We start from the raw sequence: 27,938 nt of genomic DNA, 5'->3' as shown, positions 1-27,938 counted from the left end.
ATAAAGACAATCTGGAATATCCCAACAACAATATAATGAAATATAAAGCAGCTTTTTTTTCTTAGGTAAAATTAATTTCAAAGCACTTCTGTAATTTCAAGAGGCTAGTGCACTAGCCTCTAGGCTTTTTTGCCTGAATTTTAGAGAGCTGATGAGTAACATATCTCTACGTATATCTTTGTGTATCTTCTAAGGCCTGAGTAATCTTGACATAACAAACAATTAGCACCCATTGACTTGAATGGATTAGCACAACTCTGGGAAAAAGAGAACCTACAGACAGTAAAAACTGCTATAAACCTTTATTAGAAAAAGTTCTTTAAAATCTCAATTTTAAAAATACAATTTTAAAAAATACAATTAAGCGATATTATGATGTTGAAATCTTTACATTACAAAATCACTTGAAACAGCTATTTGATAAAACAGCTGCACATACAGCAATTTCATATACAGAAAGTAAACAAAAATTGTTTTTATAGCCCTTGATCAGGTTTAGCACTGCAAAACAATTTACTTTTTTAATCTCAGATCAGTAGTTATCTATGGATCCATGATTTATGACAACCTAGAAACTAAAAACAACGGGGTTTTTTGCTGAGGTTAATGTCAGGGTTATGTGCTTTACAAGTGCAGGACTGTTATGGTATTAATTAACTGCTGGCAACGCCAGCAACCTTATGTTTGTAACTTTATGGAGAAGTTATTTCTATTTTGTTGAAAAATTCTCTGAGATACTGATTTTTAGCATATGTAGGAGATATGTTGGTTCTTAATTACGCTTCTTTTTATCCACGTATTGCTCAAATAATTCCTCCTTTGGATCCATAGCTTTTCTGCCTTCTGTAGGACAAAAAGGGCTCACACTTTGCACGTTGTAAATTAGATGATGAATTGTCTTGAAGTGCTGGATAACTAGTGAAATAGTTGAAGAAAATGGAAGAGGGGGTAACAGTTCCTTAGGGATCATCACATTTGCTAAACATTTTGGAATGATACATAGTGCAAGTGGCTTTCTGTTTGCATGCTTTTTCTCAATTTCTACTGAGGGATAATAACTTGAGTTATCAGTTGGTGGTAGATATTGCAAGATGATGGTGAGATGGGTCAGCTCAGATAAGGCTGATGATGAGGCTATTACAGCAGAGGCATAAATACTGTGTAGTGCATGGCAATATTAAAACAATTTTTAAAATCTGCTAGTATCTTATCTGCTGTCTGGTTGTCCTTTTTGTTTTGTGGGTTAGAGGACCCGACTGCGTGCATCATTCAGGGAAAATTAAGATGCATCAACAGAAGGTGTAAAGGTAATACTCGTAAACTGGAATATTACCACGTTTTAGCTGTACTAATGTAGGAGTAAAGTGACCTAAATCCCCTGTAATTCAATCCACCTACAAGATTTAAATATTGAGATGAACTGTGTGTAAAAGGCAATGACCAGGAACCGATGACAAGTGTAAAGTAAAATAAAAAAAGGCAAGGACTCCCATTCTTCGTGTCCTAGCTGTGCTTCAGCTCTCTTTGGGGGGAAGGCGGTGGCCGCTGGATGCGGAGCTGCGTGGGCTGGAGCAAGGTGGAGTGAGAGTCACCACTGGACACTGGCGTTGCAAACTGCTGGGTCACCACTGACTGCCCTCCAACCACGCAGCTGGTAATGGTCCCAAAATACATCTTTTGGTCTTGTACCCTTAAAAGAAAACATTCTCTGTTTTGGGTTACTGCTTTGCAAACTGTAGGAAGTCTGATCACAACACCTTTGCTGGAGAGAAGTTGCTAACAAAGCTGCTACCAGAAAATACCCACTTCCTTTTTTTTTTTTTTTTTTAATTTTCTAAATTTCAGCCTTTTATTCTTTTCCCCTTGTGATTGCATTATTTTAAGTCAATATTCTAGAGAATGAGTTTACTGTCAGGAACTTGTGGAAATGTTTTTAAAAAAATTTTTTTTTGAAAGATGAACTTAAAACACGTTTCTCCAAAGTTAAAAATCATCCAAGCAGGGAAAATTAATTTACTATCACTCATATTAAATCCAATATTTCCAATAAATTGTTTTGGAAAAATGAAGAAATCTTTTACTCTTCAGGGAAATTACTAGTCAAATCATATTCAGAAATTAATGAATACAGTTAGCTGTAAACATTTTTTTCCTGTTATATTTTGACACATCCTCAATTACTCAAAGCTGAACTCTCCTGGCCTGTATTTGTCAGCTGTTAGTGACACTTAGCCATCATCTCAGAGGCTTGGGGTGTTTGTTTGCTCTCTTTAACCAAGTTATGCATGATAACATATTAGTGACATATTTGCAGGCAAAACAAAACTGATCATATTAAACATGTATTGAGTGCAAAGAAATTATGTATTTGAGTAAAGATGAAGATAGGTAGGATATGATAGGGTAGGATATAAGATATGGTAGGATGTGAATTTAATATTTTAAATAAGGCAGGGGAAGCTTTGCACAGACAAGGATCCGCTTTCATGTCTGTGTTACATATTTAAACTACAACCATAAGAGATAAGCCACCTCAAATCAACAGATGTGATTACCATATTTATATTCCCACCTTGAGGTATCTCAGGATAAAAATCTCTGATTTTTTTTTTTTTTTTCAGTGTAATTAAAGGTGAGCAGGCACATTTAGAAGTCAGTGTCTTTCAGGTATTCCAAGCTCAATATTCAAAAATGGAAGCAGCAGCAATCTTACTGCATCCGAAAACCTTGACCAAGTAGTTATGCATAACACATAACCTATCTAAACTTGTGGTTGGTCTGGGTGCTGAATTGTTCAATTTTTCAAGCTCTCTTATTTTTAAAAAAGAAATGTTTTCATGTTGAATATTCCTGAAGTAGGTGGTCATTAGAGAACAGTACTGGGCAGGGAGGAGGGTTAAATGGTGAGAGCTAGCCCAGAGTACTAATCTGTGGACATAACAAACTCACAGGCAATCTCAAAATAATATTTTTCACTTCTACAATGCCTTTAAGTTGAAAACCAGAAAGCATGCTACAAGGACCATGCCCTTGTTTGGCTGCAGTTGCTTCCATCAAATCCTTTGGGAGCCTTTTCAGCCGCTCTGTCTGTCCTCAGAGCTGGTCTGTCGGTCCTAGTCTGGTACCTCCCCAGCAGAAGTCCTGTGCAAATCAGTGTACTGTTACCAAAAAGCAAATTGAAAAGCAAGCATGGCGTAGGCACGAGCTGCATGTCCACCAAACCAGGGTAGTCCAGAATTATGGATGCTGTTTATATTTAAAAAGAAAACCACAAAAAATACAAAGAAACCCACCAAACTTGGAACAGAAGTGGTTCTGCACGATACTCAACTGAAGAACTAGACAGAAACATGGACTATCTTGAGAACTTTTAGAGGGAAAAAAAAAAAGTTTCTGTTGATTTGTGATGAATCTCTTTGCAGAATGAATTTAAATCAAGCCCTAATCTTACTATAGTGCTTTTCCTTTTTTTTTCTTTTCTTTTTTTCTTCTCTTTGTGATGTTTCCTTTCTGAAGACTGTATGCAGCTGGACACAACAAAAGCATTTGCTTCTCTGGCCTTTTGAGATTAATTATATTTAAATCCAGTTCATCCAATATCTGGAGGATCATTAGCTTGTGTGCTGCTTCCCTTCAACCAATTCTTTGCTGTTCTGACTTCATGATTCACCATCACTGCGTATACATGGAAAAGAAAAAAAACACACCAGTGCCATGCTGTTGGGTTAGTTGTCTCAGCAGGAAATAATACGCAAGAGTATCTTTGGAGTCCATGAGAAGGTGTTATCAGAAAACAAATGTCAGCCATGCAATGCATGAACTGACCCTATCTGATGCCAGGTGCTGGCAGCAAGGGCTGCTCTGATTTCTCTGCTGGTTAGTGGCTACCCAGTGCACCTTTTGTCCTGCTCCCAAGTGAGGGCTGAGCAATCAAATTGCCCTCTTTCCACAGGTGAGGATAACTTTTTACAGGTGGAATTTTTTTATTAAACCTGGCCTTGTAACAGGTGAATTTTCTCTTTGTCCCACTGGTTTCTGCCTAGCTAGCTTGCTCCCTAGCACTTTCTTAAAAATGTTTGGTTCATGCCAAGATTAAAAATGCGACATTTTTTATTGGCTGGTTAGATTTCAGCCAGCATTAACAGCAGGGGTTTAAACCAACCCTGAAGTCAAAAGGGCCACTCGTAATCGTAATATTTCACGTGTTTTTTTTTTTTAAGTACCTTGCCAAACTGAGGCACAGTCTGGGAAAGGAGTATTTCTTTCTGTACTGACTTATTCCCCACCCAGAACACCTCTCCGTGAGGAGGAGTCACCCTTTTTCAGACAGAAGGACTAGGACAGTGCCCAAGAAAAAACAAACCCCCTCTGGAGGTGTGATTAAACTCGGCTGCCTACAAAGACCCATGCTGTGAAGGGGACAGGCTGCGCTCCCGTTTTGCCGAGGGAGTAAAGGTCCCCAGAGAAGAGATCGGCCTCGCACCCACTTGTGCACCGCGGGAGCATCAGCCCTCGCCTGCCCACCCACTCCCTCCTGTGTGCGTGGGACGGGAACCCCGGCCCCAGTGAGGCTGGGGAGGTTTCGTGGTTCTCTGCTCAGGCATGATCAGGGTTTAAACGCTAGGTTTCAAAGGCAACATATATTATTTTAAATATATATTTTTTTTAAAATGTATACACACACACACATATTTTTAACTTGGCTTATGCACCAGGCAGATGACCTCTACCTACAAAGGTGCCTGAGCTGTCATGTCTTGCCTCTTGTGCACAAATCTGCAGCCTTGATGCTCATGAGTACCAATTTTTGCCATAATAATAGCTTTGTTTCCTTTTACTTCACAGCCTTTCACTTTTCTTCATTAAAAGAGCTGCTGAAAACATCTATTTATCTGTACATAGTTTCTTTCATTTATTCATTACATCATTTACATTACATCACTTATTCAGCTAAGAGGTTGGTCAGGAAAAGCAGCAGATCTTGGTCTGGTAAGGTTCAACTGCAGAAACAGAACGAGGTGTTTTTGTTATACAAGGAAATCCCACCACTTCAGATACCTTTTCACTTTGAAATGAAGCAGGTTTCAAAATTTCACGTAAAATGAAAATTGAAAAAGTAGTTTTGAGTTAAGGGAAATGCCTAACTTAGAAATATTTTGCCACCACAGGGTTTTGTTCTTTAAACCTTTTAAAAATTTTATATTAAAAAGTAACTTACTCTAAAAAGTAGTTTTGGAACAACTTTCATTCTGAAAACGTCAAAAAGTCATTCCTGAAACATTTAGTCTCAGATGTTTGCAAAATGATATGTTATCAAAAGCAATTCGTAGTTCAAAACCTTGGGTCTTGATGAACTCCCCCCAGCATCTTTATGAAGCAGGAAAACAACACTCAGCCAGCTGTGTTCAGTGAGGCCTTGAGATGTTTCCCATATTGAAATATCATCAATAAAATCTAAAAGAAGAATTACCATAATTTGAGAAGAAGTTTGCCCAAACAAAGCAGTCTTTCAGAATCTGAAATTGAACCTAATAATCTTGTACTTTGTATTCAACTAATATCCTTTGCCTGAGCCGCTCTGAATGTTTTTAGAGATAAATCTCCTCTTTTCATTTGCATTTGTTTGCCTTCCTGCAATCTAGAGGCATAAGTTTCTCTACAGTCTGATCCTAAGATAGCAGTCATAAGGAAATATGCTTAAATAACATGTGTACCTTCACTCTGACTGAAGCATACTTATCTGAACAGGGCTGCTTTTTTGCATCAAGGCTTAAGGTCACTACACTCCTTTGAAGTGACAATATCTCTATTTTACAGGTGGAGAACTTGAGGTAGGGTGTAGCCAGCCCAAAGGTACCTTTTGCCAATCAGGAGCAAATACCCCGCCTTCTGATGGGGTTAATGCAAATCCAATACAAAAGCACTGTAGTAAGGATGGTATTTAAAATGCCAGCTCAAGCTGGTAGGTCATGATGATTTTTTTTCCTGAAAATGAACTGTTTAAGTTTTGGAAAGTGAACTTAATGCTCAGGGTGTCATACCTAAAAAGCCTTTTATGGTCTAACTTGTGCTGGTGTTAGCATATGGCTCAAGCATGCTTTGTGCTATATTCCCTACTATAGTCAGTGGTATGCTCAGCAAATCTGTTTTTAGAGAACCACTGTGTAGCTGCCTCTCCTTAGCAATTTTCCCACTCTCCGTTATCATTTAGAGGCTGGAAGCGAAGACCCAGATGGCTAGCAAACCCAGCATCTTTTCCAGCTGTTCAGGGTAAAACTATTGCTCTTGCTTGCACCTGGAACCTGGGATTTAAGTCTTTTTTTTAAAAAAAAAAACAAACAAAACCCAACAAAACCCTGTCCAAAACCACATACCATAACAAGAATGGTTTCTTTTGCAATAGGCACAAGCAGAAACCTTTTAAATACAAATAGCTGCAGTGGAGCAGCCCCATCCAAGAGCTATCCTGAAACTGCAGCTTTGGAGCAACTGAGTTGCAAACTCTCGAGCAGTGATGACTTAGTATCATCACCACTATTTCACTCCTGAGCAAGGAAACTCAAAAAAGAGGGGGAGTGGGATATTATGGTGGTCTACAACGGGAGGTGCAGCTCTGTCAGAGAGGCATGTTGAGCCGAGTTAGCTGGTGCCATGGGAAAGGGAAGACCTAGGTCCTTCTCCTGCTGTCCCTCCCTGCTCCCACTCTTGCCTGCTTGTGTCTGCTGCTTCCGCAGCACCAGAAATTTTCTTGGGACACAGGATGGTTTAATTGTTTGTTATCATAACCTGGCACAGAGGAGCCGCTTTGCCTACTCGCCAAAATGCAGCTGCAACACAAGTGTGCAGGAAAGGGTCATGTACAGCCAGCCCCTTGCCTCCAGCTGGAACCAGAATTTCTAATTAGGGGAAAATGGGAGTTTGAGAGGGGTTTAGGGGTTCTGGCCAAAATCCTGAGGAAACCAGCCAGAAAGTTTTAAGTTTACAAGCTGTCAGGATTGTGGTTTTGCATCCCTCCGGGATCTCTGCTTGGACCACGAGCTAGCTCCAGCACTGGGGGAGCGCTGCATGGGGGCACTGGGAAGATCCTTTGGGTCTCTTTTGGGGTCAGACAAGCCCCCATCTGGCAGGTCACAGCTCCAGCCAAAACATCTGGCAGTGGTTCTTAGGGACCTATAGGCACCTGGCAGCAGAGGGGAGGCTGGGTGTCTGCGCCAGTGAGGAGTGCCGAGAAGGTTGTGCTGAATGCTTGTATTAACACCTTGGGAAACTGTGATTAAAGTCTGATCAGTGAGTGAAACTCCATCTGTGCCATCTGGTTGTCTGTCTAGCACAGGTTTACAACTGTAAGATTATTTAGCGGTGCAATTTACAGGCAGAGACCAGTTTAGAACTAAGAGCATCAAAGCTTTTTTTTTAAGTTGAAATCAAAGTCCCTATATGTAAAAACTTCAAAACTTAAACAGACCAAAGAATCACTCTGTGATTACATATAAAAAAAAATTTGCTTATTTTGGAATGGCATTGACCATATTTCTTCAAATAATACAATGAATTAAAAGTACCTTGGGTTGGCAATTGATTCTTTTTCTTCTTCTCTTACAGTAGGCAAACATTCACAGTCAGCTGAAAAAAGGGTAAGAAACAAGACTATAGTTACTCCTGGCAGTTCTTCTACATTTATTTCAAAATTGCATCGATTTTTATCATGAGTTTCTCTAGAATATAAAACTGCAGATGCTCTTCTGCACCCCTTTATCTGTGTAATCTGCATGGTCCCCATAGCACAAATGTTACATATTTTAAATCCTCTTTCCCTTTGATAGGTGTTGCCATAATTTCTTTATTTTATATATATATTTCAGTTGTTTATTTACACCTATACAAATGAACTACTTCTGAGGACTGTTTCCTATAAACTACCATGGGGAGGACCATTTGCTAATCTTCCACTGCTTATAGTTGCACCTGTGCTTTATAGTCCAGCTGGGAATTTGGAGCTGGGGTTTAGGGAACACTAACAAAAGAAGACCTGTATGTAAACTATTTGCTCCCTTCTGTCCACAGAATTTTAAAAAAATATTTTACAGCACTATTTCCCCATGTACTATGTTTAATGTCTCTATTTCACTACTGCTGCTTAGCACATGTTTTCTGCTAGAGCTTACGGACCGCGAAGGTCAAAACCTCATCATGTGGAGCACTGTGCTAATGCAAAGAAATGCTCCAAAGATTTTTATGTCCTGAAAAACATAGCATCCCTAGGAGGTCAGGCAAATGAGCCATTTGGGTATAAGGCAAGGGACCAGGATTGAAAAAAATATCAGGGTTTCATCATTTCCTAGCCAGTGAAAAGCTGTTAGCAGTTCAAAATCAGGCCTCGGTTAATTCACACCTTACCAAAGAACTGCATTTTTTAAGGAAAGCCTTGAAGGAGGATGCAGGGCCCTTAGAGACTTTAACCAGGAGATTTCAGCTGGGAGAAAAATGGGGGAAAAAATACAAGATACTTAGAAGTACCTAAGAAGGAGCTGAAGATGCTGCTGGTGGTAGTTACCACAGGTACTAATTGCTCTATCGGCTGACAGACTTCCCAGAGAGGATGTAGATGGTGAATGGTGCTGGCAGCAAAGAGCAGCTTATGTTCCATGCAGTAAAGACGGCAAACGAGGGAAAGGACACACAAAGAGGGGAGGGATGTATTCATAGGATCCTGGCAGCAATTTTAAGTAAACGGTGGTCTAAACTATGAGTAACTGTGTGTTTCTCCTACAACAGCACAATGCGGAGCACAGAACTGTGGAAACTCTGAGGACTGAAAGGACTAGGTGATTCAGAGAAACTAGTACTTAGCATTAAAAATGTGTATTTAGAAATATAAATACCGTTCACAGCTATACATGTGTTTAATAGAAGTGTCTACTAGAAACTCAAAACATTTATGATATTCCATCATATGTTAAAAATAAGCTCCCACACAAACTAAAATACTCCTCTGAACAATTCTACCCCTGACATTTGTGCTGCTATTTTAGTAGCAGGGAGTCAAGAACACAACTAAAAATGTTGTAGGAAACGCAGTGAGACACACGCAAAATGCCTTACATTGATTTTCTACGCATGGGATCTACGTCAGCTAGAAAGAGAGGGATGATGGAGTAGAGGGGTTACCGTGTACCATTTTTGTTCATGCTGTTCATCCATTTATCAAGCTCTTCCATTTCTATCTCCATAACAGAGGGCGTGTCTTCTTCAAAAATAGGACTTGAGAGGAGGGAGGAGGGGGAAAAAAAGGCATTACACAAAACGCTTGATTCAAACAACTTACAGTGTAGTAATTTTATACGAGTCTTTCATAATTCCAGACACGTGTATAAATTCTGGAAAGCCACCCTAGCCTCGCAATCTGAGAACATGTCAGCCCCATGGGTGTGAACGAAACGGCCACAAACAGATGCGAAGGAGCGGCGGCGAGATGCCCGTCCTGGGCAGAGGTAGGGCTGGCTGGGACACGGCGTGCAGAGGGACCCAGATGGTGCAGTCGGGGCTATGCCGGGGCACAGGACCACTGCAGCTATTTAAGAACTGTCCCTACTCTAAATAGAAAACTGAAAAATAAAATAGTTTGTCTCTGCCCTTCTGGAACACGTGGCAAAAGTCCTGTTGCCCCAGTGATAAAAGCAGAGGGCCTACAGTTTCGTCCTAGCTGTGACTGACATTGGCAGCAACCTCAAAAGGAAAAGTCATGACTAGAGTAACTAATTTATTTAAATGCCTCCATTTAGCTTCCCTTTCCTGATAGTTCCTGGAGGCACACAGTAGAAAAAATATTTTGAGCAAAACCCCCTTTTTTCCCCCTGTGAAGCCAATTTAATAACTTCCAGCATTGATTAGCAAGATGGAGCTCAATAAAAGGTAATGATAAAAATTATCACTCTGATAAGACCCGTGCAGCTTTTGGCTCGTTTTCCCAGCAGCTAAGGCACTGCTTCCACGGGGGCTGGGCGAGCCTTTCTGCCTCACCTCAGAGTGAGAAGACAAACTTGAAAAACAGGGGAGCAAGACACAGAGCTTATTCTGAATAGCTGAAAGCCGGTGGTGAGCCTGGGAAGAGATCCCCTCTGCTTGCGGGGCACCTTGCATGTCTTCTGCTGTCTGGTGGAGCCGGGGGTGCCTGGACCGGGCACAGGGGTGGGTGGCTGCGGGTGGTGGGTGCCTGTGGGGCAGCACTCGCGTTGGCCAATGTAACTCCTGTTCTTCTGCTCTAGTCTTACACCTTCAGCTAGATACTGAAGTCACATTTTAGCCACCTCTAGAGATAGTTAACTGGAACAACTGATGGTAAAAGGTAATGGTGCTTAGTGCACGGTTAAATTAAAACAGGCGGTAAAAGAGCCCAAAATCATAATATCCTGTTAGAGTAAAAGCAAATAAAAAAAATAAGAGTCACGTTCATAAACTTTACCTTTTCACATTTTCACTTCCCAGCTCATCTGGAAAAGAAAAAAGTTGGTGTTCATAGTTCTGCTCTTTGTACATACAGGGTCCAGACTACAAGCAAACCTTGAATAGGGTCATGTAAAGCAGGTTGCATTTTCAAAAGGCATTATAGGTAACTTGTAGATGAAGGACAAAGCATCCTGTTTATAGTTTTCAGAGGAACCCATTATTTTTACTCTTGAACACACTAAAAGCAGCTCATTATTAGCTCAGCCATGCTGGCAGGAAACTGACTGTTAGCGCCGCGGTGGGCAGGACATGGCAGATGCAAGCTTCCCTGAGCAAAATAGATGTCGTGAGAGAAATGGTATCCTGAAAAGGAACCACTGCTGCAAAAGAACTGTTTACTGGAAGCGTTGGGACATTTTGCTGCAGACTACATGCAGGCAATTTGGCTCTGCCTGGAGACCCTGGGAGCCACTCATGGAGAGAAGTGGGGGAGGGACTTGCATGGCAGATTAAATCTCAGTTAGGCAAATGAAGCTGAACTAGCCAGATGTCAAAAGGGATCCAAGGCTAGTTATGACCCCAAGACAAAGTAAAGATGAGGAAAAAACCATAGTGTAACAGCCGTTGTTCAGAAAAATAACTTCCCCTCCAGGAATCTAGTGACTGAAAAGCCTCAGCCCTCAGGAAAGAATGAACTACCTATAGGATTCACATTGTATACTGTCTTAAATTAGCTTACTTTTACTTCACTGTTGCCAATGGGTGCTGATACGTCTTGCTTGTTCCACTGCATTCCCTGACTGCAGAGCCACCCCAGGGCCACAGAGCTGCCTGCCCCCGCCTTGAGGATGCCCAAAATCCCAGCCCCACGCAATAGGCACGGGGCATGAGATCCCAGGATTGTGCTCCTGCAAGGCACCACATTTCCCGTCCCTCGGAAGAGTGTACCTGCATTTCAGGTCACCCAGAAACAGGCAGGTTAACGAGGTGCCTGGTTGTGAATTCAGAGCTTGCTACGAGGGTGACCCAGTTGTAGGGTTCAGTTATATGGAAGTTAGTTATTGGACCTGAAAATAGCTCATGGTCACAAGATTGTTCCAGGCGCCTTTAGAAGGCCTTGAACAGAATAAATAAGAAGATAGAAGAAGAAAGATCCCAATTAGGAAAACACAGGTGCACATTCCACGATAAAGGGAACTTGGCACAAACAACCTCAATTCAGGGGCTTATCTTGACCAATTGGACTAAGACAAGTCTTGTATGCTCTAATTAACACAACCAATTATGTCTTATGTTTGTGCGCGTGGACAGTACCGATGTAACCAATCACCGCTTATGCTTGTGCGCGTGGACAGTACCGATGTAACCAATCACCGCTTATGCTTGTGCGTGTGGACACCAAGTGCTTGCATGTAGTAGCCAATCAAAGTCTCTCAACAACTTAGAGAATTGTATAAAAATGATTAGCTAAGCTCAATAAACTGGCGACTTTAATCATCACATTGGTGTTCCGTCGTCCGGGCCCCGCACGGATTAATCCCTAAACCCTACACCCAGTGATAAGGCAGGTGCAGCCTAAAACTGCCCTGAAAAATGGACTTAAAATCTATGTTGAACATATGTCGCTGTCTGCAGGCCGAGGAGCTTACAGCTGCATTCTTGTTCTGTAGAGACACTGATATGACCATTTCAGGACTTCACTTACCAACTGTGTGGTTTTAATATGACACCTCAGTTTGTTTTCTGTGGCTTGACACCCCAAGTTACCGATTTCTTTGCTAACAGATCAAGGTACCTTCCTGAAGCACTGCTCTGCCTATCGCAGCACCCAGGCAGTCTGACTATGGGACTTCTAGCTCATTTACTGTGATATCTTCAGAGCTGCCACCACCCTACAGCATCCCTTAAAAGTGTTCCTTAAAACGGTTTGCTTGTTCTTATTTTATCGAAGCTCCTAGCAGCTTTACCTTGTGGGCAGTACAGGCAATAGAAGCATTAAATTCATCTTGCATGAAGTTACTGAGCTTAAAGACGGAATAAGAGTTTGCAGCCGCAGGGTTACACCCGTACGCCATTCCTGGCATTGCCAGGAGCCGGAGCTCGGTGCTGTGGCTCCCGTGGGTGTGCAGTGTGAGCAGGAGGTGCCAAGAAGCAGAACTAGCTCACGCCCGAGGAGAGGTGTGTGCCCAGATTCCACTAGCCAGGGCCAGATCCCTTTCCTATCTGTCAAACGGGCAACTACAACCAGAGAAGTATGCCCTGTATGTGGCATCCCAGGCCTCCAAATAATGTTTTGTTAATGTCGACTCTGCCCTAAAAATATCCTTCTGATGCATGAGAAGACAAATTTACCTTGCTTAGACTTTTTCCTTTTATGATGTGTTACAAAAAATGTGATCAGCAAAATCAGCAGGACCAGCAGCACGGCAGGGACAATGTATATCAAGATAGACTGTTCTGCTGCTTCTAGCCTGTCCTGATTGTTCGTGGCATTCAGTTCAGTACTTTTTGTTTCAAAGCTGCTTTCAGTAGCGCTTGTAGTGGTAAGTACTGGTTCGTGATCATCTGCGGTCGAAGAATACGTAGCAGGAGGCGGCGTTGGTGTAACAGTGGATAATATCGGTGATCCATCTCCTGAACCATCAATTTCAGAGCCTGCCAAATATATGAGGACAATTTAACATTTTATGGGTTTTATTGGTATTATCAGTGAGTCAAAGCTTACAGCTTTAATATTTACTTTTCATTTGACATTTAAAAAAAAAATCAGCAGATGCCCCATACACACAGATTTGAAGTCTTGGGCATCAGATGTAAAATTAGATCATGAATCCATCACAAAATCTTACCAGCCCTGACCATGTTCTTCAGCTGGCTTTTACTGGGACACGTCAGCATGCGTGGTCTGTCTGCCCGCAGCTGTCCTGCACAAACAGACTTTATTTTCCTGCAGGTTGGCATCCGGTCTCACTCTCGCGTAAATTCTTCTGCTCCTGAGTAAACCACGCCATCCTGCCTTGCTTCTCAGCCTTGGTGCATATGGCCACAACCCCCTTCATACCTCCCCTTAGCCAACAAGTTAGTACTCCCTTTGGGGAGACCATTATCCCTGGTTCCCCCAGCTCACTCATCTCCCTGTTCCTGTGCCTTTCTCAAATTTGTTAAATTTGTTTCACTGTGAAAAACAGAACTGGTGAAAGAAAGTTTGAAGCCTGCAGAAGCTGCTGACTTTCACTTCTGCACAGACTAGAAGAGGTAGTAGTAACACAGGGACTTTACTGGATACAGGTGCAATTAGCTGCTTCTCCATCTGATCCTATGGACTGGCTGAAGGAGCGTATGGTAAAGAGTCAGCGCGGGTTGTTCTTCACAAATGCTAAGACTGGGGGTTTTGAACCTTGATTTGGGTTTTGGTTTCATTTATCAAGGAATTTGCAAGAAAAGTGGCTAAAATTGACTATATTGGTAATAGTGAAACAAGCTTTTTTTTGAGGCTAATGAGGAGTCTACGTTGACTGTCACAGAGTTTAAAGCTTAACAGAAGTACAGTAGATTCTGGGCTGATGCTGTATTCTATATCGATGCCAAAAATCCTGTGGTAGCTAAAGGTGCAGGAATCAGTCCCCAGATAAATTACACCAACGTGTTTCCAAATGCAAAGCCTTCAATAATTTTCTAGGCATGAAATTAAATGATGATTTTTTGTGTGCGTTATCTGCCCTTTCAGATACAATGCCGGGATGGCGCAGCTCTCATTTTATGCAATAAAGCAGGATGGGATTTCATGACTTTTGTAATGACATATTTCTCCCCGTTCCTGTAAAGTGCTGGGCAGCCACAGTTTCCACTAGAGTTAGCAAGAGCTTAAGGTTTTTTCAGCACCTCAGTGCTGGCATTTCCAATCTCGCAGGACTGGAACCAAAAGTACTTAGCATTTTAAATGCTTTTGTAAACACATTAATCTTCGTAATGGCCCTGAGAGATGAGCAGTTATCATCTCCATTTTACAAATGAGAAATCAGAAGGACAGGGATGCTGTCCTTCCCAGGGACGCCAAGTGAGAGAGGAAAACTGGGATTAGAGCGCTATCTCTTGCTTAATCCACTCTGCAGCATCTCCTCTCCTGTCAGATTTGTCTCAAAGAGGAGATGAGTATCTCATAAGACTGTATTCCAGGAAACCCAATTTCAAATGAATAAAATTATTTGAGTGTAACAGCAGTGATTTATCTAGATTTTTATGCCACGCTTATCACTCAGGCACCTGATTGTTTCATCCTTTCCTAGAAACTGGGAGAGAATTTTAATACTTAATACCTAATACTTGAATATAGTATTTAATACTGGAAAGGTCACCAGACGTTTTCACCACAATACAACAATGAAAATGTTAGCTCCTCAGTGGCAAAGCACTTTGTATGGATAGCCTCTCTGTCACTTTCTTTTTTATTTAGTATTTCAGTCAAGAGCAAAACGAGATCTCTGCCTCCCTTGCAGGTAATGACCCCTTATGCATGTGCTCCTCCATCCCTTCCCGTGATGTGCTGGCTGTCCTTAATCCTGTCACAGAGAATGGGAGGGAGAGCTCTTCTCTTAATAGTTTGGCCGCTTCACTTTTCTTTCCCATGGTAGTTTATAGTCCCTGGTGCCTGCAGCTGCTCCATTTCAATTGCTGTTGCACAGAGCGGCGAGGTATCGCTAGAGATGTCCACACCGCAGACCGCAGCGTGATGGACCATGCCGCTGGCAGAGCTGCTAGACCACAGCAGCCTCTTCGAACAGCTTCGGTGACCTTGCTTCATTTTCCTCCTCTAGCCATCCGCCTTGAAACCCATCGTCTGCCACATATGATATATTGACAAGGACAAGCCTGTTGCTTAAAATAGTACAAATGGGAAAGGGTGTGGGGAAAAAAGCTTATTTTTCATTACGCTTAGAGCTAAAATGGATTTTTCAAATGTTTAAAGCATGGTGTGACTTTAAAGCAAAAGCAACCAGTCACACCTCATTAACTGCAGTGCTAAACTTTCAGCTGCAGCGTATGCTGTGCTTGATTTCCAAGAGAGACTTCTCCAGTGTCGCTGGTACTTTTTATTTGCCTGATTTTGAGCTCTGAAGCAGATTTCAAATCATTTGTCTTTGTGTGAAATAGAATTACCTTTTCTAGTCTCTAGGCAAAGAAAATGGCAAATCACAGGGAGTGACCTTGCTGCCACGTATTTTTGTTCACTTTGCAGAATTCCAGGGACAAAACAGCATCTCTTCTGTGAATGCCATTTCCTCTTACAGACATCTTTTCTCTGAGTGAATGAAATGCTTCTTGCAGCAGAAGGGCAGCCAGTTGCACAATGTTCTCGCAAGGATATTGCTCTTATTTCCCGCATTTTACCTGCTGCCTCGCCACACCTCCCTCCAGCTCTTCTGCCCGTCACCTCTGAGGACCCGAGGACAGGGGCTGCTCTCGCTCTCGGGCCACCCGCACATCACATTTTTTATGTGGTAGGAAAATCAGAACCTGCACCTGCGTGGGCTTGCTGGCTTGCACCAAGGAAGGATTTGTACCTCCAGCCCAGCAGGGAGGGACGGACTCGGGCTTCCTGGTGCAGGCGCAGCACTTGCCGCAGCCAGCTGCCCGGGCCACATGAGCCCCAAGTGGTTGGCCCCAAGGTAGTCATCGTTTCTCACAGGGTTTCCGTTTAAAGTGCTCAAAATAGCGAGCGGGCTGTGTTGCAGCTGGCCCTAGCGACTGTTTTGTAGGGTGAATGAAAGCTGGATGTTGCAAGGTTTGGAGCAGGGCAGGAGAGCACCTGAAATGTGGAGCTTTTGTGAGACGCTATTCAAACATTTTCTCCATGCCTGGAGGGAGCCAGATTTGCAGTGGTCATTCATACCGTGAACTGTCTTGTCAGCTGTGCTTGGGTTTTCATCTGGCAGAGATTTACCAGCTCCCTCCAAAAGGAAGTCTGACCGTAACATAACATAACAAAACACAACACATACATTCAGGATGGAAAACCAAGGCCAGGGGAGTGGAACAAGGAGCAGTCGCATCTGACCATGTAGATACCTCCTTGACATTGCAAAGCCTGTGCCCTTTCTCTTGCTGAGCTCAGACTCATGCTGTTGGCTACGGTCCGACATCCGTACTCGGCCCTCCGCACAGCTCGGCCAAGGAGCAGGTGCTCACAAAACAACAGCATCGGCTTCAGCTTTGGACCGCCTGGAGCGTGAGCGCTGGTGACTTCTCCCCATGTTGAGGGAAGGGGACGGGAGCACGCTACAGCTTCAGCCCGGCCCATACTGCCACTTCCCCTGCTTTCAAGAGCAGAAGGGAGAGGGGCTGGCATGCAGCTGCATCCCACCCAGATGGGGAGCTGGGCACAGCTGGAACTGGAAGCTAAGAGGTCCTCAGGTTCCCACCACTGAGGTATTAGAGGATCTAGTCCTCAGGGGACCAAAATGCCCGAGCAGGCACGAGCAACAGCTCAAAAAAGGTTCCATAGCTGTTCTTAGAGATTACAAAAATGCTATGTCCCTGTGTGCAGGTACCGTGGTATAAGGTATTCTTCAATATTTTCTATGGAAAAATTTGCTTGGATTACCAATGGACTTTGTGTGAGTTTTGGAGGTGCTCCCAAGCCTGCCTTTCAAGGGAGACAGAAGGAGCTGAATGTACCAAGCAGCTTGACAGACTGGAGTCCAAACAACTGCATCTCAAACAAACAAACAAACAACATTTCTGTTGTTGCAGCATTTTTTCCTCTGAGGTTTGTGCTGTAGCACTCAGAGGTGGCAATACAAGCTTCTTGATGAAGTAAGCGGGCAAACAGGTTTCTCATTTCAGTTGGATGCCAGGCGAAGGAAAATAGCCGGCAGTCAGCACGTTGGGTTCTGCTGTAAAATCATCAGTCTCCCTGCTGCCTTCTCATCAGACTCGAGGACTGGGGTCTCTGAAGGGAATTTTTCGAATTACACTATAGTACCTACTTACAGAAGAAAAAGGGATGGGATAGAGGAAAAGCAAGAGCTAAATCAACGGGATAGTCAAGCTTATTAGTTTGAAAGGAAATATTTTGTATCTCCATACTTTCCTATAAGCTATAAAAATGCAGTGGAAGGAAGGCTCGCGAGAGGGTGATAAACCAAGAAAAGGCTGTAAAGCTGTGTACGCTGGTGTAAAGTTACTACATCCTGTATCACTCTGCTCCACGCACACATTCCTTCTGGTCATGTAGTCATCCCACTCCACGTTGTCCATATGGTCCTCTCTCCTATTGCTTGACTAATCCCTGTTCTGTTCCTCTCCCTGCATTTCACGTTGCGTTAAGAAGGGCCGTTCCTTGCCATGGCCAGGGCTTGCCCGACTGCCTGCTGCGGCAGGTCCCGCCTGTCAGTCTGGCTGGAAGAGGAATCCTTAAAAGCCTGCAGGCTAGCTGTTGGGCGCGTAAGCTCTTCTGATGAGGGAGCGCAAACATTTCAGGATGGCTAATCTGTAGACAAGATCCTATTAAAACGGCGTGCTTAGAAAGTGTTATCTAGGTATAACCTGAAAGAGGAAACAACTGTTTAAGTTCATTTATGGACGATGGAAGCTGCTTTCTCCTCACTGTACTTCCATCCAGCTGAAGTGCTGCATTAACTGCCGATGTTGCAAATTCAGTCACGCATCTTGGAGCCAAACTGTGAACCTGTAGTCTCATTTCTCACCCCTAGTATTAAAGGTTTTCCAGACCAATTTATGCATTTAGTTGCATCTACTTGATCTCATGGCCTTCTAGCTTTGCCTCAGTGATACCCATGCAACCTCACTGTGATGGAAATCTCTTGGTGCTCCTTGCTCTCAGGAGGACCCTGAAATTAAAGATTCAGAAGCTCCGGAGGCTTTGCAGCTATTATATAATATCCCTTGAGAGAAAACAGACTGGGGTCACTGACTGAAATTTAGCATACAATCTCGCTGATGTAAAGGAGAGATTTTTCTGAAACTTCCCCAAAGCACTTTAAAACACAGCAGAATTTTGTGTGCGTGGATTAAAGGAATAGGAGTAAATATGTACAAGGAATTGATGTGTTCAGTAGAAGGGGTTTTTCACCTGCTTTTTAGGGGGCTGCACTTTGGACAGAAAGGATGTAGCAAATCCTCATTTCTCATATCGTTGTTTTGCTAGAAAATTGTAACAGGCGACTCTGATGGGTTCAAACCCATTCTCGAGATCATTACTCTAAGGGGGAACACATCAAAAATATCACTCCCTTAGAGACCTTGGCTTTGTAGGGGACTTTACCTAAAAGCCAATTCTCTGCCAAAGAGAGAGCTGCTGCCTGTGCTCATGGTACAACCTGCTGAATATCTGGATATTTGATAGCAATGTTTCTGTGAACAACAGTTCAAAACAATAGCACAGAGACACAGCCTAAATAAAGCACTGCCTGCAACCATCCCAGCTCTTCCACTTAACGATCTTACATGCTTTACTGCTCCTCTCCCTTACATGTTTTCTTGCTCCCCATGTCAGGCCACTTATGCTGCAATTTCCCACGTGTTTCACCGAACACGGAGGGAGATGGCGTGCCCTGGGAAATGCCCAGAGAGTCAGAGCCTTTTCCTATAAGCTATAGTAAAGGCCTTAATACTTGTTCCTGGGGTCAGCACAAACCTAGGCAGGTCTTTAAGGGCTGCTGCCAGGCTGAGCAGCGAGCACCATCCCCCAGATCAGGGAGGGCCACTGCTGGCCCTCAGCAGGTCACCGGCAGGGCTTTCTGCCTGAATAAAGCAAAGAGATGGGCAAGGGGAAGGGGACTGGTGCAAAACCCAATGTCCCGTCAGTGTGGAGCTGGGAGAGGGCCAGCACCCAGAGCTGAGACCTCAGGCATGCTCCTGGAGCCACTGGCTTGGAGTAATTGTAGCATAGCTGGGAGAAAACCATCTCTTAATCATAATCCAAATGGCAAGGCTGGGGTTTTGCAAGGCTCCCCCATGGTATGGGAACAGGACTTATAAAGGCTTCAATCTGTCTATGCTGCAAGATTTAATCATACTCTTATTGCCTATTTTGTAAATGGTTTCTAGACAGTAAAGGTGAAACCTGGGAGATCCCCAAGAGCTTCTGCCCCCCTTCTCCAGCAGGCCACTTTAAAGGTGAGGAGTGTGTCTGGGACTGGAGAAAAAGGTGAAAGCTCCTTTAAAGGTCCTGCCCTGTTGATCTGTGAGCAAGGAGGGGTGAGAGCAAAGGATCCCCCCAGGAGGCCGCCCTCGACGGAGGGGCTTCCAACCCACCAGTACCTGTGGGGTACATAAGCCCCTACATAAACTCTTCCCCCTCCAGTTCAATTCCCTCCCCAGGGCCCAAGTTCACAACTTACCCCCTCCCACCCTTGCAGTCAGAGTAAGCCCCAGGTACACTTTGGGACTGGTTGCACAGGCAAAAGCTGCCTTTTTATGGGGAGCAAGGGGCCCTGCTCCTCTCCAGGCGGGTGCTCTCCTCCCCTTCCCCAGCAGCTGGGGACTGGCTCAGGAGAGCCGGGGCTGAAACTGGTTTGGGAGAGCTCCGGCAGGACTGACTCACTCCCGTGGAGGAACCGTTCCAAAATCAACCAGAATTTAAAGGTGGACCTACCTATAGGAAGCCTCTAAAGGCAGTGGGGAGCGGGTTGGGGCACCTGGTATTTGGCATCTGCCTGGTGCTTTGTGTAGCCTCTAATGCCCATCACAAAGAAGGGCAGGGGGGGCCCAGCAGTGGGCTGGGAGGGCCGGGGACTAAGGCATCCCTCCACCCTGTGGAGGTGATGAAATACTAGCAATCAGTACACTGCAAATGAGCTAAGGAAGCTGGAGCCTGATCACTCTGCACTGCATGTGTTGTGCCCCTCAGTTTCCCTTCGACCTCCATTTTGCTCTGTCCATGGTGGGACTTTTTCCTCTGACCGCTTTGATTCTGAGCTATGTTCAATGCTTGCAGCATATTCTCCTAACGTGTCTGTAATGCAGCAGGGCTGTAGTAACGCAGACACAACCAAACCATTTTATACCTTGCTCAGCTCACTGTTACAGCTAAGCAAGGCTCCTAACCACAAGCAGCTTGACGGCACGCCGAGAGCCAGCAGCCCAGTTTTACACCCTACTTATAGTACTGGTTTTCAGGGAAAAAAATACCCATACCAAATGACCTATTGCACCAATGCATTTTAAAACCTTAATAGAAGTCATCCAGTGATAGCTGAGAGCTCCCGCTTGCTACAGCAGCACAGAGGCAGCAAACACTTCTAGTCCATACCGAGGCACTTCGGCAGTGATTTGTTTGACACCGAAAGGCATATAAGCACCACCTGGCAAGGTTTTACTCAAAGGGCTGCCTGTCTCGTGCTGTGACTGGCTGCCAAAAACAAATTACCCCCTGTCAACAGGTGAGAGCCTCTGCAACGACACCCCAACGCTTCAGCGTGTTGTCGCAAGCGGCTTTTCCGCTCGCAGTTCTTCCTTTCAAAAGGTCAGGACCTAAATCCGTGGTGCTGACCATTTTGTTCTGCAGCTGAGAATTCAAAATATTTGTCTCCAGAGCTGGCTGTTCTTTTGTTAAACCGGTTTCAGTGCACCAGGTCTACAGAAATCAGCAGCCAGCTTTTGAATGGAAGCAGTGCTCCGTCTTTAACTTTACTATTAAATGCTGATAGTATGGGCGTAAAAAAGTACAACAAATAACTAAAATTGGAACCAAAATGCCTGGCGGGCCAGCATGGAAGCTCCCGTTCCCTACACACCTGCAATTTAGGAAACATAGGAATTGTAGGATTCAGTGGCTGCTGTTTGGGGTTAGGTCTAAGGAAAAAAAGTCAAAGCTTTGAAAAAGTCAGGCAGCTGAAAACAGAGAGGGTAAACACAGCCAAAAGAAGCGGAGAGCAAGTCCCCACAGATCTTCTCCTAGCGCTCAGTTTGGAGGGTGTTGCCCTCCGACTCGGTCCCATAGCTGCAGGCACAAAACGCGGTCCCACCTCGCAAGGCGAAAGGCGCTTTCTTACTCACGGTTCCCGGCAGATCCTCCGGCCAGGGACAGGGCAGAAAGCAGGGCGATGAGGTTTTGCTTTCGCATGTTACCTTGGCGGCGCTGCCACCCGAGGGGTGCTTCTTCGACGGGCTCCCCGCTTCACCCGAACATTTACATTTCCTGTTTCCTGCCGGGTTGCATCTAAGCTGCATTTCTTCAGGAGATGGACTCTCTTTGATGGGTTTTAGGAAGTGATGTAATTCCGTCTGGGCCTGTCAAGCAAGCAATGATTGCAAAAGGAAGAAGAAGAAAAAAAAAAAAAAAAAAAAGTTGCTTTTCAAGCACTAGCTTGGCTGAGGCACCTTTATGCTGTAGGTGAGCGAGCTCTGACTCTCCTCTACTTTTTCGACTCCTGACTTTACTACCATCTATCTTCATCTACATGCAGTGTCATGGGGACAAACATCATACAAATACAAATCAGACACAAAATTTCATTTATGTGTGTTAACAGGAAGGTTTTAGGTTGCTTTTCAGGGCGCTTGAGCAAGCAGATTTCAATAGTGCCTCCCCCTCGCCTTGGGTTTCAAGCTGTAATTCTCGCCCCAGCACCCTGGGACACCACGTGCGCTTATGACCCCAACAGGCAACCCCAAAGCGGGGCTGTCTCCAGCAAATGGGAAAAATGGCTGGTTCACTTGGCAGCCTAAAAATGAGTGTTTTGGGCTGGTTTGAGCCAGGGAAGAGGAAAAAGCAGAAAACCACATCATTTTTCGTTAGAGGCAGGCGGCTTAGCTGGAAAGCACTTAGGCACAGGTGTGACGATGGCTGTAGATGACAGGGGACAGAAGGTCTCGAGCCCCACCAGGATGCAGTGCCTGGCGTGGGCATCCGTGGTGCCACGGTTGATGGAGGCAACGAGGGGGCAGGTAACTCCTGCCTCCCTTCCTCCCTCCTCTTGATTTTTGCTCCCCCCACCCCGGCGGTCTTTGGCTGGGCATGCAGACGGCGGGGCACGGCTGTATCCCCCCCCGTGCTGCCCCTTCCTCTGCACACTCACGCAGGAACATGCAAGGGCTGAGCAGGGGCTTTCACGTATCGCCTGTCACTGGATAAGAGCAACGGAGGAGCTCAACATTAACCCAACATTTTCAGTCTTCTTGCTATATGGGGCGGGCCTAGCCAGGGCTCAGAATTTGGACCTGGGTCTAAACCATACCTGTCCCCAAGCAGGGAGGGTGGTTGGACCTTAGGTTTGGCTTGTTCCACTGTACAAATAAGTGCTAGGTCTAAAATTCATCCCTCTGAGTCCAGAAGAGTCTGCACTCCAGATTTTACTCTGGAGCATCCAGATTTGAGCCATTTTAAATACTTGCGTAGAATTTTCCAGTAATAAACTAAGGAAGAAGAGACATATGCTGCCTGTGTAGCAGCTTCATGGTACTTCCCCTAGATACTACTCTGTGTCAAAATCTGATTTCTGGTGAATTAGTTGAAGCTGGCATTGGTGAATCTTTCTGTTAGATTAGTGGAAGCTGCTGAAGTGACCGATTGTTGCTCTGCTTCTCCAGCTAATAATTTTTCTTAACACACTGATGCTTTTATAGGTCATCAGTTATAGTTTCTTAGCTTGAGTAGCTGAGAAATAGGTCAGTGACTCATTTAATGACCAGCTTGTTAATAGATTTAAAACACTTGAATGGTTTAGTTAACTAAAAATCTGAACTGCTTGCTTATTATTGGCAATGTATGTTTATGCTCTTCATAAAACAGTGGGGGGAAAAAGCAAAGCCAAGTTACAACATTGCAGCTACGAGAAGATAAAGAGGAGCTCTGATTTATGAAACTGCTGACTGAGTAATTCGATATTGCTAGGAGATATTCTTTAACATGATGTCATAGCTATACATGATAACACTTACCAGACAGAAGTGTCAGAGGTGATACTTGCAAATGCTTTTAAGATTTCCCCATTAAAAAATGACAGAAGTTCCAAGCATTCGTAATAGTGTCTAATTGATATAGATACTTTCAGTTACGAAAGTCCAGAAATCGAGGCTACCCAGGCATCTCCTCTGTGCTCACAGGCACCTTGGCTTTGTCTAGTCTGGTGATAGGAAAATGGATAATCAGCCATCGGGCCAGCATGGGCAAAGACTGTCTGTGTTTTCACGAGCGTAGACTCGGGTCCTAAGGCTGTTACTATTGTCCAGCCCCAGCTTTTCTTTAACTTCAGTCAATAGTAGGCAGAGTCATACTTTTTAACAGTATTTTTATTGCTTTAATGTATAAAGGATGTGCTGTCCTCCTTTCCATTTCTTCCCCATCTCCTTCCCAGGTTTGCCTCTCTCAGTCTTCCTGATACCACATGGGCTGCAAACATGCTCTCCTGGTTTATTCTGCCTTGCGTATTTGGCTATTTTGCCCCATTCTGTAGACTTGGCCCAGCTCACTCATGCCTTGTGAAAACATAAACCTAGATAGAAAGACTGGAAGGGAAAAGAGGAAAGGACTTGGATCTGGTTTGTATCTTTGCTGCATTTTTATGTGGTATTTCTAATGACTAGTATCTACAAGGCTATATCCTTTCATCTTTTCCCTTCCAGTCTTTTTGCATAGGTTGTAGTATTTGCCACTCGGATTCCCATCAACTATTTTTGACACATGTTTGGCTAACAACTTGTTGCTTACCCTTAAGAGCAAGATAGCCACCCACTGGTGTGCACCCAATTAATGATTTCGAAGGCAAATTAAAGTTCAGGTAGTGTGACTTTATGCCACATTACATTTTAATTAAGACTTCAGAGCGATACAAAGACAGCTTGGCACACGTTTGACTATTTTAATTTATTTTCTTTTAAATTGCAGAGAAAGAGGAAGAAGATATTTTGCATGCTGACGGATTGGACTGTCAGGGAAGGGCAGTTATCTCGGTCCATCCCCACCAATGCCACGATCGTGCTCCCCTGAAGCACTCCTAGTGGCCTCCCTTTTGCCTGCCTGGGAAGCAAGTTTGGTACCTTCACCTGGGCCGTCATTTTCAGCCACGTGCTTCTCTCTTCACGATAGAAATATGGAAACCAAAAGCTATAGTGACAACCTTGCTGCAAAACAAACTTGTGCGTTTGGAAACCTCGGTGGCTTCAGTCACAAATTATTTTTGTAAGAGGGGTAGATTGTATCTGACAATTTCATAGGCCTTAGTGTATTTACTAGGATCCACAAAGCACCTTAGCAAAAAGAGGTGTCTTTTTACAGGTGAGACACCTAAATTTCCTGGGTATTTTCAGCATGTGTTACCCAGCTGGAAACATCTGTGCATGCTTTTGGTACTCTTTCACCAATTTTTATGTTATAAAGGGCATTTTTGACAACCTATCTAGGCTGTTTGGTAATGTTCTTCCCTAATCAGAGAAGGGTTTGCATCACTGAGATTACAGGATGTCAACAGTGTGACACTTTCAGAAAAACAGAAATGTTTTGTAACACTGCAGCCACTTGACTCATGCTCTTCTTGTTCCCTTTTCCTATGAAAACTACAACAACAACAACAACAACAACGGCTAAAGTTTTGAGAGTGATCGAGCAAGTTGCTGGTTAGTTATAGGGCTTGTATGATAAACTCCTGCTAGTGCAGCTTGTCTGCTGCAGATGTCAGTGGCTAATCTGCCTGCTCTGAAGTGCAGGGGCTAGTGCCAGTCAAGTTCTGCTAGTCCCTTAGTGACTTATTTCTGAGACTGGCATATGTTGGGAAAGGACAGATAACATATTCCCACAAGTGACTGTGAAAGGACGGGAAATTGCATTGTATTGCAATTCACTGCAATGTTAAAAAAAAATAAAAAATAAAAAAATTAAAAGAAAATCCCTAAAGCAAAGGAGGGTGTGCAAAGTCCACAGGCATCTTCTCAAACCAGCCTGAGTGCCGGTGCTTCTGCGGGCTGCTGAGGTAAGTAAGAGTTGTAGAATCAAGGCTAAAATCCACAGCATCCTTGTGTAGAAACCTCATGTGGATCTGGAACTGCATCTGTGATTGCACTTGTTTCAGGGCAAGCTTTGCCTGGGTGAGTTGCAGAAGATAAAGTTCTCTCTCCAGTAAACTCTCTCAATTCTGGATTATATGAAAAGACAAGTTACATTTTATTTCAGCCACAGAGGTGCTCAGGAAAAAGACTTATACCTTTCTGAAATGAATGCCACCAGTATAAATTAGAACTATGCTTAGAACAATGAGATATTGTCCCTAACTAGGTATCATAAAATAACATAAATAAAATGAGAGTGATAATAAAAGCAGAAAAACTAGCACCTGCCAGTTTTAAGTACCTCTTTGCTTAACTGGGCCTGTAAATTTCTGCTTTCTTTTATGGTCTTTTTCTTTATTTTCTTCCTTACCCACAACACAGGTTGTTAACTCATGGCTATAATATTTTGGAGACTTCAACAGGAACAGAAAGAAAACACAAAACTATACTTGAAAATATCCAAGTATTTGTATCTAAGTTTCCTTTAACAAAATAAAAAATGGATTCAAAGAGAGAATTCTAACATCAAAATATCCTCTGAAATGAAAAAAGCCACAGGGTGCAGCTAAGGCTCTGGCAGACTTACGGTGAAGTGTAGCTGGACGCTTTGTTTCTGCTCATTTTTTGGAAAGCGGTACATGGATTATAAATTTTGCAGACGCCAAAAGCTTCTTAACCTATTTGTAACTTGTGTATAGTCTTAAAATAGATGACGCCTGTATTCTGTTGTAGTACTGACTGTGTTTTGAAATACACTTCCTCCTGGGGGCTCAGCTGTACTTCGGGCAAAATCCGCAGCTGAAGACTGCACTTTTGAAAGGACGATGTCTGGTCAGCAAAGCCATCTCGTTACCCGACCACTAGAGAAACACGGTGTTACTAGCCCATGTAGGTACTCCCAAGCAGTGCTTCCACCTAGCCTAGCGCGGGGTTTGCCCGTGAAATCCTTCACCCGCAATCTTCCAAGACTCCTACCATTGAAATCTAGGTGACACTCCACAAGGTCTAGCTTTGTCTCAATGCAGGCTGGATAAAGGTGGGATGAACATCCCAAAGTACAGCTTCAGGGTTTGGTTTTTTTGGGAAGGCCTGCGCATAATCTCAGCGCTGCCAGCTTCACGTTCCCTTCAGCAGCTAAATAACAAGGGCTCTGTCCTAACTTTGCAACTTCTGATCGCTCCTGTGGTCCGGCGGCAGCAACTGCGCCCTTTTCTGCCCCCAAACTGTCTGGTTTAACATGGAAAAACTGGGTGGTTGGGCCAGGAGGCTGTGCCCCACTTTATTTCAAAACTATGCAGAGCACCCTCAAGAGATATGAAGCCACGAGTATCTCAGACAAGCAGCCAAGGTCTGCGCAATGCAATTCTGAGAAATGAGTTTTCAGGTACTTTTATTAATTCTAACAATATCGCTATTATGACAGAAATTTACAGTTTATTAATCTTTTCTATTTGGATCCTTTGAGGCCAGTGACGGAATGAAACTGAAATAAAATGCATCAGTTTCCTGATCTTCTATGTATGGCTAAATCAGGTTTTCACTTCTTTGCAAGCAGCACAGGGAATTATTAGCTAAAGGTTTGTCTCATTCTTTGAAAATAATTATGTAAGTGTTGTATTACAATGCTTAGGGTCTAAGCTGGAAATAGAGACTGAAATGATCTAAATATAAATTTTCCACACGGTTGCGATGTATCCCAAAAACTTGTATTGTAAGTGCACATTTGGTACAAACAGCTCAAGACAAGCTAATTTAAGGAACAAGTGGTTCGTTGGGGCACTGCAATTCTGTTGGCAGGAGCAGGTCCCCTTCCACTCCCCGTCAGAGGCTTGGGAAGACGGCTGACCTGAAGTGGACCCCCCAAAAGTAGAGTTGTGTAACAAGCTAGGAGGAACAAATTGCTTGAGATGCCTTGCAGTGGGACGTAAATGTGCTCAAATGCCTGTTCAGAACAGGAGCTGACTGCAGTCTCCGGTATCAGGAATAAAGCCATTTTGTATGGAAATGACTGTGCAGGCACAGGAGGGGAGCCGACCTTGCGGTACAGACAGATACAGGGTGGATAATACAATTGTAATGCTAAAAAGAGCATCTGTGCAATTTGGAAAAACACTTCAGAGAATGGAAATTCTCCGCGACTGCTCCTGGGAGCAAGAGAAGAAACACTGCCTGGGTGTTGGGCGCAAGGATCAGAGCCACGTCTGGCCACAGGCTTTCATGTGCCAGCTCAGTTAATAGATGCACAGTCAGCAACTTAAATGGGGGGAAAAGCGGTTGGCCGGTGAATGATCTTTACCTGAAATGTCAGTACTGCCTGTCTTACACGGAGGTGCCTACTCATTAGTTATCACTTTCAAGTCAGTGTTAGCTTAAGATCTGCCTTGAAAAAACCTCACAGTGCTCTATAGGAATGGAAACATTTCTCTTAAAGAGGTAGTGAAAAGTGAGATTGATGAGGTAAAGGATTGAAAAACAAACATAAATCT

General features: G+C 43.8%; 1 protein-coding gene across 6 annotated transcripts; it reads right to left on the bottom strand.

The window, feature by feature from the left end:
- Positions 1 to 318: 318 nt before the first annotated feature.
- On the bottom strand, positions 319 to 21,627 carry TMEM154 (transmembrane protein 154). 6 transcript variants are annotated; one of them, XR_007507742.1, is made up of 7 exons: positions 13,296 to 20,194; positions 12,799 to 13,101; positions 10,463 to 10,490; positions 9,176 to 9,261; positions 7,563 to 7,623; positions 3,294 to 3,675; positions 1,636 to 1,690 (listed from the first exon to the last, which is right to left on the bottom strand). XR_007507742.1 is itself a non-coding variant. In XM_049814634.1 (6 exons), the coding sequence occupies exons 1-6, from the start codon at positions 13,405 to 13,407 to the stop codon at positions 1,504 to 1,506; spliced, it is 777 nt and encodes a 258-aa protein (XP_049670591.1). In that variant the 5' UTR covers positions 13,408 to 20,194; the 3' UTR covers positions 319 to 1,503. The 6 variants fall into 6 exon arrangements, 4 of the variants coding, with proteins under 4 accessions (XP_049670591.1, XP_049670592.1, XP_049670594.1 ...); XR_007507741.1 differs by lacking the exon at positions 1,636 to 1,690 and adding an exon at positions 8,518 to 8,635 and having other exon boundaries at positions 3,649 to 3,675; XM_049814634.1 differs by lacking the exon at positions 3,294 to 3,675 and having other exon boundaries at positions 319 to 1,690.
- Positions 21,628 to 27,938: the final 6,311 nt, after the last annotated feature.

This window comes from Accipiter gentilis, chromosome 12 (assembly GCF_929443795.1).
Source record: "Accipiter gentilis chromosome 12, bAccGen1.1, whole genome shotgun sequence".
Lineage (NCBI taxonomy): Eukaryota > Metazoa > Chordata > Aves > Accipitriformes > Accipitridae > Astur > Astur gentilis.
Note: the sequence above shows the minus strand (reverse complement) of the source record. Positions and strands in the feature narration are given on the sequence as shown.